Here is a 12,360-nt window from a genome sequence, read left to right as displayed (position 1 = left end):
TCGAAGGAAATCCAAAGTTCTGCATCTTGGGAGGTATAGCCCCCAAAACGCACAGGTACAGGCTGGGGCAATCCATCGGGAAAGCAGCCGAGGAGAAAAGGACAGGGATGGCCTGGTGGACAAGCAGAAGATGAGGCAGCAGTGCGCCCTCGTGGCAAAGGCGGCCAACAGTGCCTGGGCTGCACCGGGGAAAGCGCTGCCAGCAGGATGAGGCACGCGGTACTGCCCCTCTAATCAGCGCCAGTGAGGCACCCTCGGGAATCCTGTGTCCAGTTCTGGGCTTCCCAGTATGTGAGAGACGTGGACAAACTGGAGGGAGTCCAGTGAAGGACTGCAAGGATGGTTTAAGGACTGGAGCATCTCTCGTCTGAGCCCAGGCTGAGTACATTGGGGCTGCTCAGCCTGGAGAAAAGAAGCCTCAGAGAGACCGAATGAGTGTGTGTAAATCCCTGAAGGGAGGGTGCAAAAGAGACTGAGCCAGACTCTTTCCATTGGCGCCCAGTGACAGCCCAAAGGCAATAGGCACAAACTGAAACACAGGAGATTCTCTCTGAACGCCTTTCAGAAGGAAATTCTGTTAACTGTGAAGGCTGAACCCTGCCCAGATATGCTGTGGAGCCTCCCTCCATGGAGATACTCGCAAACTGTCTGGACACAGACCTGGGCAACTTGCTCCAGGTGACCCTGCTCAAGCAGGAGGGTTGAGCTGGATATACTTTCTAGATCCAATCTCAACTATTGGGTGATTTAGTGCTGGTAATCAGTTAGCTTGAAGCAATCTATCACAACTCTGAGTCTGATAAAGAATTTTACATTAGAGCATTGGATGTGAATTTAATGCATCTTTGCCATTTCTTTGTTAACATTTCTTTGTTTTCTGAAATTCTTAATGTTCTGCCTAAAAATAAAGGAATGGTGTTTTTGAGTGAAGATATTCTACGCTGTGGTACATAGTGGATGCACACTCTTTCATGTTCTTGCCACATTGATGGAGTCACTGACTGAAAGCTGTCAAAGAAAGAGATGAAGTATGTGAGGAAATAGCCTGGAAATGTGAATACATTTGTATGGAGGACAAAAACGCCAGCACATCAGCCATACTTTTCCTGTGCCTTGCTACTGTGCTCATTACACCTGCTAGTGCAGAGGAATAATGTTTCAATGCACAGAGGCAAATTAAGATTTTCCTTGAAGCCCATCTGCTTTTGTCCCCTTAAATCTTTACCTCAGGAAGGAATTAGACTTGATATAAGGGAAAGAAAAGAGGAGGTAGAGAAATTGAGCAGTTAATAGAAAGAGGTTGGCAGCCTAAAGTAGAGGGATGGCAAGGGAGAAAACAAACAACTTCACCAATTAGGAACAAATTAAGGATGGAAGGGAGTTGTCAAAGGATAAACCTAACCCACCATGTTGCCTTTCCACTAGCTACAGTTGCTGATGTACATATCATATGTACATATGTACAAATGAACATATGAAGCCTCCACTTGTCAGTCTCAGTCATTGCAGCAATACCTTTTTTATTCATTTGTTTCCAAGAAGTAATTCTGGAAATGTTTCCTCCCTGAGAACACCAAATGTTGGTATTCCCTAACAAGAAGCTTTAATGGAAGGAGAATAAAAACAGCAACACAGAAAAAGACATATGTTTTAATCCATCATTAAATAAGCTTGCTAGAAAGTACAAACTTTTACAAAAAATTGAAACCTTTACCTCTAATAACGTTTGAATGATATTAATCTGAATGAAAATATTTTGAATGTTAGTGTAATAGCTTAATAAACTGACTCCCAAATAATTTAGCTAACTCAAAATGACATGCATTTCTCTCATACACTTGAAAATGGAGTAAAAATTGAGTTGAAATCTAGCAACTCTCATAATTTAACAGAAAAGAATATTTCTACCCAACAACTGTAGAAAATTTATGTCCCCAGACTGCAACTGTGAGCTGAAATTTGTCTTAAGAATATGATGCTAATGTCCCTGCTCTTTCTGAAAGTGTCAGACCTACAAACACAATCAAGATCTCAGAAGAATTTTGTCTCAGTTCTGCTGCATTCTTCCTCTGGAGAGATGTCAGTGCTGTTGAAGAATATAAAGTGCAGAGATCATTCAAGATTGGAGAACTGACACATTTTGAGCAAAACAAAGGATCTTTTCTGAAGGATAAAACTCCTTCCTATGGCTGAATATACCACAGTGTATGAATTGCTCTATCATCAAGGTCTGAAGCAAAATTAAGAACATAGTCAACAAAAAAGGAACATGACTTATGTAATGTTTTTTCATTATCTGCTCAGCCTAATTTTGTAGGGTTAGATATACACACATATGATACCTCATGCTGTCATTTTCTATCCCTGCATCCACCTGAACAACTCTTACAACTCTCAGTCAGAATACGGAGGAACAAAGTGTGGAGGTACTAACTGTCTGGGTGTATTAAGCTTGGATGATATATATATTAAAAAAATAAGATGTTAATCACAAATTATGTTTAAAGCAAGTATTTCCTTTCGATTATTTCTAGATTCAAATGCTTGATGGGAATTCCATGACTTTTCTCAGAAAGTGGGGATGTGCCTCGAAGTTCCTCTTCCTGATGTGAAACTTTACAAGGAAGTTACACAGTCGCTCTGCCAAAAGCATTTATGGCTTATGGTCAGGCAGGAGGCTTGAAACTAGATGAGCTTCAAGGTCCCTTCCAACCCTAGTCATTCTACAATTCTATGGTTCTATGATTCTATGATTTATGGGTAATAGCTTACCTCTGATTGTGTTTGCAGTGATGGTTATGAATCACAGATTGTGGCTTAACTCTTTCTATTTCTGAGACATTCTGTGACCCATACAGCTCTGCTTTCTCCATTGACTCTCAGGATTTTACATTGTCACAGTGCATATTAAAAGATACAACAAAAAGGTAGTCATGCAGACAGGCAGAGCATCCTATTTACTACCATTTACTACCATTCTGGAGCAACAATAAAAACAGAGAACACTGGGGAGTAGGTTTCAGCCATCACACAAAAGTGTTGCATGTTGTTCTGTAGGACTTCTGGGGAGGATTCTTGTTCTGGCAGAACCTCTAAAAACACGGGACCTCATGCTTTGCTGGGTGCAGAGGTGGTTCCCAGTCAGCAGTCTGGCTGATGGCCTCGGTTTCAATCTGGATAGCTTCTAGACTGCTAGACTGACACCTAGAACAGATCAATATGTGATTTACAGACATGTGAAAAATAGGAGCGGGTAAAGGAGTTGATAGTAAATGTCCAGTTATCTTAGAATTTCAGAAAAGAACAAGGTGGGGCTCAGGACCCTTAACTGTATAGGGAAACAGGACTGACTGAGGGATGCATTTCCCTCTTGCTATAAGGAAAATAGATTTTGATGTCAACATGATTCAATGCTGAATAAACCCTGGACTGCTGAGAATTAGTTTCGGAATAAAATAGAGAAATGAAATGCCAAGATCAAGTTCTGTTCCCAGTACAAGATTATTCTTTTAGTCCAGTGTGTGGGCAGCTTGTGATGGAGCACTGTGAACTTCATGTAAGTTCATCTCATCCCTGCCCCAACTCCACCTTTCTTATAGTAGTGATAGGCAAGAAAGATTTATATAGTTCAATGACTTTAAGAGCCAAATCTACCCCAAACCCAGAAAAAAAAGAAGGATGAAACTACTGGAAAAGGTGGTAAAATGGTGCCATGGCAGTCTCACAGAGCACAAAAATGGGCAGAAGTGGATTCCAGGATGAGACAGGAGAAAGATGCTTTGACTTACTGCAGGATGAACTAAGTTGCTACAGGAACTAAATTGTCCTAGGAAGTTTAGCTTAAGTCCAGCATGAAACCTAACTTTCTGTCAGCAGCTTGAAAGTAGGTAGAGGGATGATTACGAAGAGTAAAGCCTGTGAGCTGAGGGATGGTAGAGCTGAATGACACGTAGTAACTTACTCTGGTTGGTAGACAAGATATTTCTGTTCTTCTTTAATATCACAAAACCCAGAAGAAGTGCAGAAATGATCACTACAACCACAGCTATAAGTGGGCCAAAGAAATTTATCTTTGCTTGCTCCATTTCTTTCTCTTTTATCTCTGAATAAGAAAACAAAGAAGATACACACAGCCAAGATTTAATTTGGTGGCAATTACTTTAAACACTCTATCCCAAAGTTACATGAAATAGAAGTTTAGGTCAAGGCCCTTGACATCCTTTTTGCTTTGCTAGTGTCAATAAATCACTATCCACATTATTTTATTTCCGGTTCCAATAACTAGTGAAACTACCCGGTCTTACTACTCACTTAAACAGCAGCAAAGCAAATAACTCTTTCTAAGGTTTGGGTAGCATGTGAAAGATCAGCAACTTAATTGGTACAACAGCCTATGAGGCAGCTACAGTGCCAATGCTGCTCTGTGTTACCATGCAAGTTGGAAGAACCTGGAACATGTTACTACTTGGTGTCTGTTGAAAATGATGGTCAAAGCCTAATGAAATGCTGTAAGGGATGTGAAAGTAGCAGGGAATTCAAAGGACTTTCCCTCTATTTCTGGTTTTTGTGTTTTTGAGGTTTTGGTTGGCAGGGTTAGCAGCTGATAGAGCTTTAGTTATTGCCAAACAAAACTGATGTTTGTGTAGAGTTCCTGGTTTCTTACCCACCATCACTGTTTGTCAGGTATCTATTTTCATAAAGCCAGAGAGGAGAGAACAATTGAAGAGGAAAGAGGAAGATTCAGCATTATAGTTAATATAACCATTTCAAAACTAATGAGCAATGTGCAAAGCTGAACAAACATTAGAAGGCTTCTGGATTGTATTTTAAGAGTATTTGAAAGTCCTAGAATGCAAAGACATCAGAAGCAGTTTGCCATATCTGGTGTTGATAACTTAACCCTTTAGCTAAATTTATATTAAGGAAACTTCACTATGGAACTTTTTCAGAACAAGTGGCAAATTTATTTTACATCTGCAGTAATAAGGTGCATGTTTATACTGCCCTGGTAGGCTTTCCTGCAATGCTACCATTCCCTCTTGGCTCCTTGTTCCTGTTAATTGAAGCACAGCTCTCCATCTTCAGCATTGTCTAAAAGAGACATGTGCAAGCCAAAGGAACGTAAGACCAAAATGGGAATTGTCTTTGTTTTGATGTTCTTGTGCCATAGCTTATAAACAAAACCATGTGAAAAGAAGTTTTCCTGGTCCAGAAGATAAAAAAATACTGCTTTAGTTTAAAGAAAGGATCAGCCACGTGGAACCCTGAGATAATCCGTCAGTAAAGTCATAATGGAACTCAGGTCCCCAGCTTCTTCTTGCAAGAGGTGTCTGAAAAAAGACACAATTTCAGAGATGAAAAATCCCCAAATAGTCATTTTGGAATGTGCACTTAATTCTGCCAAATGTTATGAAAACCACCAGGAATGCTTCTAATATTAGTCCAAGTTTCATGGTCTTTACAGTTAAACTCAGCACAGTTTATTTGGCAGTTTGTGAACCAAATATGGTACATGGAACTCTTCTGTTTAGCCTTCTGCCTCTTTCTAAGGAATAATTAAGAATAGCAGCTCAAGCACTTTAAACCAGCAAAAGACTCCTTTTTTAATATCAGGGTAGTCAAACTCTGGAAGTTTGTGGAGTCTTTATTCTGGGAGATGTTTAAAATTCAACTGGATAAAGTGCTGTGCTACTTACTGACCCTACTTTGAGCAGGGTGGTTGTACTAGATTATCTCCAGATGCCTCTTCCAACCTCACCAGTTCTCTGATTCTGTGAAGTGGCAACCTCTCCCAACAGCTGTCACCTCCAGAGACTGGTTGCTGCCTGATCCAGACTCCTAGGTTGCTTTGTTGCTACTGCAGCATCTTTCAGGGAGGGGATCAATAGGGCTGTGTTCTGCATTGTGTAGCAATTCCTTCTCTGTGCCCTCTCCTTGCTGTGATAAGATTTCCCATGTGGAAAAGAGAGGAAGTTCAGTGGTGAATAGGATAGAGTACCTACAACCCTTTTAATCAACTCCTAGTCCTACTTAGAGTTTATTCCCTGCCTTGAACCTGCTGCTGTCTGTCATCAGCTGTGCTGCAGTACTACCTGCTCTTACCCATGCAGAAATTGGAATGGTCAAAGGGAGACTCACCTATGTTCAGTGGGACTGAGACAAGGCTTCCCAGCTGCTCCCGAAGGCGAAGTAAGCAGCTGATATTAGTGGGGCTCCCTGCAGGAACTGGGATATTCAGCTCGCTGGTAACGTTGTACAGCTTTGTCACAGCATCCTGTGAGACATTCATGTGAGCCGGACTGCTGAGTGTTATGTTCTCATGTGAAATCAGCCAAGTCATCTCCTTGGGCTCTGGATAACCTCCACTGGAAGAACAGGTGAGGTTCAAGTATCCGTTGGGCTTTAGTTCCCCAGAGTGCAGTTCTATCTCAGGTTGACTATAGTTGGCTGAAATAGACCAAAGACAGAGCATCATGAGCCAGCCACACCATGTTTGTGACAGTCTCTGCCAGTTATTTAATATTTAGGTTATTTAAGATTTTCAGGAAGCAACAAGTCTAAACACTTTTCTTCAGGAAGACAATGGGAATTCCAATAAGGGATTTTTTTGGTGTGTATGTAGACTTGCTGCTTCTTGTTCTCAGGGTGTTTCAAGGACGCAAGTCTGATCAGTCAGACAATGGGCCTCTGTCTCTCCCACCTCTTTGAGACACATTAATACCTCAGAATAATGAAACCTTAAGCCCCACAAATAAGGGCTTAAGCAGAAAATGGGAAGGGACTACAATGTTCCCTACCTTTGGTATCCTGAATGGGTAAGGGGAAACCCACAAACTTCTAACTGGGAAATGTAAAAATAGAAATAATCTGAGAGAATCCAGATAGGGTAAGTTCAAAGTGCAGTGCTGTTTAAGTAGAAATATCCCTGGTGTCTGTCAGTATTGTAAGTAAACATTTTGCAGCGTATAATTCATCATCACTTTGTGGCAGGGTTCCCTTAGCTTAGCTTTTCTGATGGAATTGATTATAGCATAAGGGTTTTTTATTTTGTGTCATTCACTTATCACAATAAATGAAAAACACACCTGTTGCTTTAAAAAGTCAAGTTTCCCATGCAAGAAATAGTGAAACAGGAATGGGAAGAACTATTTAAACATAAATAGAAGCTTTTAACCAATACCCTCTCTTAATTAATCTAGATATACTCAACCAGGATTTGTTTGGTCAGAGGTTTGTAGTAAAAATAATAGGCTATAATTGAAAAGGAAAAAAAGAGAATGTTGACATAATACTGACCACTAAGTTGGCACATAGCAAGTTAAAAAAACCCCAAAGAACATCCCAAAAAGTCAGAAACAAATACCGAGAAGTAGACTCAAGATTTGATTGCAAATTTTTAGGGTAAATAGGACTAAAGAATATGCAGAAATATTGGAGAAGGGAAAAGGGCTCTTAGGAAAATGTGAGTCTTGAGAGGGTGAGTCTCACTCTTCTGCACATACACTCAGTGTGTTGGAACAAGGATCTAATCCTTGCCCTAGAGGACTGTTAATATGTATGAATGAAGAAACATGATATTGCTTTTTTTTTCTCTATCCTAATACACAATGCATAGGATTTAGCTTAGTCACTTAAATCCCCCCAAGGGAGTTGATGGATATGAATTCAAAATGAAAAAAGCCCCCCCTTTTCTATACCTCAAAATTTAGTTAAGGTGTCCCTCAGAAAAGCTCAAGGTCTGACTTGCTTAGCTGACTGCTGTCAGACTTCTAGTCTGGAGTATTTATTCTCTCCTTGGTATTTTATAGGGATAGCAAGAACGTAATCCATGGCTATGAAACTTGCCACAACATCCAAGTGATTTAAGGGCTTCAATCTTATTGACAGTAAGCAAGTGGAAATAGTAGAATACAGGTTGCACTTCTCTTTTATAGTTTCTGGAACCTCAATTTACTGAAAAGTGATGCTGGGTGCATTCAGGGTGTGGGCTACATATATGGGGTTTATGTTTGTTAACAGAAAAGCACATTTCAGGAGGTCTTTTTTATTTAAAGATATTGTCTTCCAAAAAACTTTGGGATTAGGTTAAATAACTCAAGAGACAGCAGTCCATCAAGCCCTTAATATTTTTATCAATGGCTTAATCACTTTGCTTTTATTCTATTTTCTTAAGTGACCATCTGCCTTACTTCCTTCCAGACACTGACTGTCGCAGAAATAATCAGCTAGCCTTTTTTTTTTTTTTTTTTTTTAATATGCAGTATTTTACATGTATTTCATGTTCTCACATGCTGGAAACAAAACTCTTCTGATTATTCTGTCTTATAAGGTTGTAAGATTGTTGTTTTAATGTTTCTAGTTGACTGTATTTTTTCCAGTCTTCAGATAACTCTACTAGAGCTTTTTTTCACACTTTTCGGTTTTTCAACATCCTCTTTAAAACGAGCAACTCTAAGTCTCTCTTGTGACATCATTTCAGCCTCAATGCTCTGAGTAGTGCATATTTTGAAACAGCTTCCCTAGTCTTACCTACTTCCCTTATTGATCTATCCAGAGGAAGCACTGCAGACATGCCACAATAGCAGATTTTCCAGTTAAGCTGCTTGTCGGCATGGTCCCTACCTTGCATTTTTAAGAGCCAAAGTTTTCCACTGTGAAGCCTTCCTTTTTTTCTGGAGAAGGATCTGAGTCTGTTTTTATATAAGTCATCATGGCAGTATGAAATACATCTAACATATATATAGAATCCTAGAATTTCTTGAGTTAGAAGGGACTCAGAAAGATCATCAAGTCCAACTCCTGGCTCCACAAAGGATGGCCAGGAGTCACACCCATGTGCCTGAGAGCATTGGCTAAACTGTTCTTGAACTCTCTCAGGTGCTGTGACCACTTCCCTGGGGAGCTTGTCAGTGCCTGACCTCCCACCCACGGGGTGAAAAACCTTTTCCTGCTCTCCAACCTAAACCTCCCCTGACACAGTTTCATGCTATCTATATATTGTACAAATGTAATACATAAAAATAACATGTTTAAATTGAATTCAAAGGTACTGCATTATTTCTGAATACTTTGTCACCAAGTGATCCAAGCAGCTTTGTATGACTGCCCTGTCATTCTTGTACAGCCCTTGGGTTTTCTTATGCCCATTTTAAGTGTGACATGCCAAACTACAAAAATCCCTTCCTGTATGATATGAGATTCTAATTAAAAAGCAGCATGTAAGCACAGGTACATTTCAATATTTGCATTTTTCATCTAATTATTTTGAAGGGCTTGAGTTTCTTTAAAATATGGTTTTATACTGCTCCTTCCTTTGAGAGTTTCTTGAACAGAGAGTAATTTGGAAGGAAGACAACAGCACATTGTTAAAACTGTCTTCCTAACCTAAACTTTAAAAGGTGTAGGAGACTTTTAGTCCTAAGAGTGAGATGTCTGTAACATGTTGCTCAGATTTTGGGTAAACTGATAACTGATTCAACTGTTTGAATTGATTGAGCACTTGATGCTACACATCTTAAACCAAGGGCCTTGATACTGAGTGCACATTGTGAGTTTCTGAGTTCTGAAATGCCACTGAAAATGCTTCTCTAGTAGATCCTGGGAGAACCAAAATTAACAATCTACATTTTCTGTCTGTGGAACAAGGGAACACTTGCTAGTAGCACAAAGCTAAATAGGGTCAATTGTCCTGGTACCCTCTTTTTGGCTGCTGTTACACTTGGTCTGTTCGCTTTTAAAGCAGTATGCTGAAGCCTGAAAACACCAGCACAAGTTAGAAGCTGCTTTATTAATGACTAGCACTAGCACAGTGGAAGACAGAACACAGGCATAGAGATAAACACTACTAACAGAATAATTTAAAATAGAGAAGCATTAGGATTATATATTAGGAATTAAAATAATATTAGAAAATGTGAAGAGAACATTGGTGCCTCACTTCCATCTCCCTGTTAAAAGACTAACTGCCTTTTCCTTTGATTACAAAAAATTCTCTGATGCAGAAAAACCAGGTGGAGTCTCACCAATGTATGTATATAATTTTCTTCAGAGGTATTTTTTGCCTTCCTTTAGCTGAATATATGAATTTCTACTCCTACACGTGGGCTGTTTTTTTCTTTATTTTCCCTGTGATTTATATGATCATAAAATAGCTGTGTGTTTGCAGAGATCTTGCCATGTTTCAATTCTAATTTGCCACCACTGTTGATAAGGTTGGATAACTACTGCTACTTTTAATAGAAGGTAGTTTGTCAGATGCAAATAAACAAGTTTATTTTCCAGAGTCCTAAAAGCCATAAAAATTGCAGGAAGCAAGTCTCTTATTCATGTTTAAAAGTTTTGCTCCAGAGCAGGCACAATTTCAGGACCCATATTTCTGGACTGAACAAAACCACGGAGAATCCCACAGACCAGATGGCAATGAGAGGAGATTACTTACCAATGATGTGCAGTGACCACTCAGATTGGTGTATGACCCTTTTTGGTTGTTCAGTTGTTTTTTTCATAATAATACACTTATAGTGTCCCTCATCTTCAACTCCTGCATTTAACAACTGCAAGGTCCATCTGGCCATGTCCACCTTGGTGCGATTTATATATTCAGGACTAAGGTTCTCATGCTTTTCTTGGCCATGATATACTTCATGCACCACTTTATTGTCTTTTTGCCAAAAGATTATTAAATCCTTCACGTCAATTTCCTGAGAGTTTGGAAAACAGCAGGATAGGTGTACAGTGTGATGGAGAAATGCCTTCACCGGATGCACACTGGCAGCAATACCTTAGACAGAGAGAGAGAAAAATCAAGATTTCTACCAGCTACAAAAGAATATCAAGTTGCACTCAGATATCCAACACTTAACAACAGTGGAAATAAAACCACCAACATTTAGACATAAATTATCCCACTAGGTATGACAGGACACGTAGTAGTTCAAACTGACTCATTTAGTCATGAGGAGTTCAGGTCATAAAACTATTTCTTGTTTTTCTTCCTATATTTTACTTTCCAAAGAAGGCCTACCACACAGAGGTCATGAGCATCTATATCTTAGAAAACTTGTCTCCAGGCCAAAGATTCAAACAATTCTTGCTTGCAGCATGCTGAATGTAATGAGTTTCTGCCACAAAGAAGATAGATGCACAATTTCTGTTTAAAAAGTTGAGTTAATTCACCTAAGGAAATTACAACACATTAAATTTTTGAAGAAACTGTGAAGTACACACTGTGTGGTAAGTGTGAGTGTCTAGGGAATGCATGACCAGAAGGTCAGAAGCAGGTGAACACTTTCAATCTCTATGAAGAATTAATCTAAAGTTTAATGACAAATTAAATGTCAGATTTAACTGTTCTGTAATTAATTTAGAATTTAATGACAGAGTAAATGTCAGATTTAACTGTTCTGCTTCTGATCTTGTTAACAGAAATGGTCAATAAACACAATTATGCCTTCATGCAAAGAAGGGATGAACTGCACTACACAAGAGATGATTTTTCTCCTGCTTTCTCCTGTGCATGTGTCCATTATTATGAGTAGTGGCCTGGGGGACTGTGTTTTCTTGGAAAAAGAAATGCAGCCCTCTGTCCCAGAAGATACAAACATCTCTGATGTGTTCAAAAAGATTTACAGTCTCTCTCCTGGTGCAAAGTTTTGACTGTTCTTCCAGAGCACAAGACTACAAAATGATCTCTGTGGCTGCCTCAAACTCCAGTTGTCCCATATCAGACTGCCAGTTTTCAGTTTAGTACCACTCTTCTCTATAATGCACAGAGGGGATACACACACATTTTAAAGACAGATTTAAATTGAGAATTTAGGAGCAACATAAAATAAGTGTAATGTAAAGATATAAAGTTGAAGAGAGGAAGTACTTACTATATATATTTTATAGAGTCCCTGCACACAATTTAAATACATGTCACATGGGCTACATGACCTTGATTGTGCAATGGAAGTGATTAATAGTACTAAGGAATGAGCTTCTTAGTGGATGAGAAAGTATCACATAGCAGGACACAAACAATCAAAATAATTTTAATAATTAAAAATGTGCCTTTTACCTGGGAGAAATATCATAGCACAAAGAAAGAATATGCAGATCTCCATGATACTGTAAGAAGAAGAAAAGAAATAAATATATTAGAGGTTGAAAACATTCCAGTACTCCCAAAGAGGTGGTAAAACAAGAAGTTTTAGCAAGAAAGAGTATTGAGAAAGTTAATCTCACCTTTTTCTATAGATTGGTGCAAGGGATTCTATGTGTTTCCCAGCCTTTAGCAACCACAACTAGCATGCTATGGCAGATTTCTGGTTTACAGAGAAGGTGTTGTGCAAGATTACTGCAGACTGTATATGCCAT

The 12,360-nt window shown here is 39.2% G+C and overlaps 1 protein-coding gene across 1 annotated transcript; it reads right to left on the bottom strand.

The window, feature by feature from the left end:
* Window positions 1-1,938: 1,938 nt before the first annotated feature.
* Window positions 1,939-12,107, bottom strand: CD86 (CD86 molecule). Its single transcript, XM_063150414.1, has 5 exons — window positions 12,062-12,107; window positions 10,439-10,780; window positions 6,139-6,447; window positions 3,962-4,102; window positions 1,939-3,204 (listed from the first exon to the last, which is right to left on the bottom strand). Exons 1-5 carry the CDS (start codon window positions 12,105-12,107, stop codon window positions 3,185-3,187), a joined length of 858 nt encoding a protein of 285 aa, XP_063006484.1. The 3' UTR covers window positions 1,939-3,184.
* Between the last annotated feature and the right edge of the window lie 253 nt (window positions 12,108-12,360).

Source organism: Melospiza melodia, chromosome 2, assembly GCF_035770615.1.
Source record: "Melospiza melodia melodia isolate bMelMel2 chromosome 2, bMelMel2.pri, whole genome shotgun sequence".
Taxonomy (NCBI): Eukaryota; Metazoa; Chordata; class Aves; order Passeriformes; family Passerellidae; genus Melospiza; species Melospiza melodia.
The sequence above is the reverse complement of the archived record's forward strand: the minus strand, read 5'-3'. Positions and strand labels throughout refer to the sequence as shown.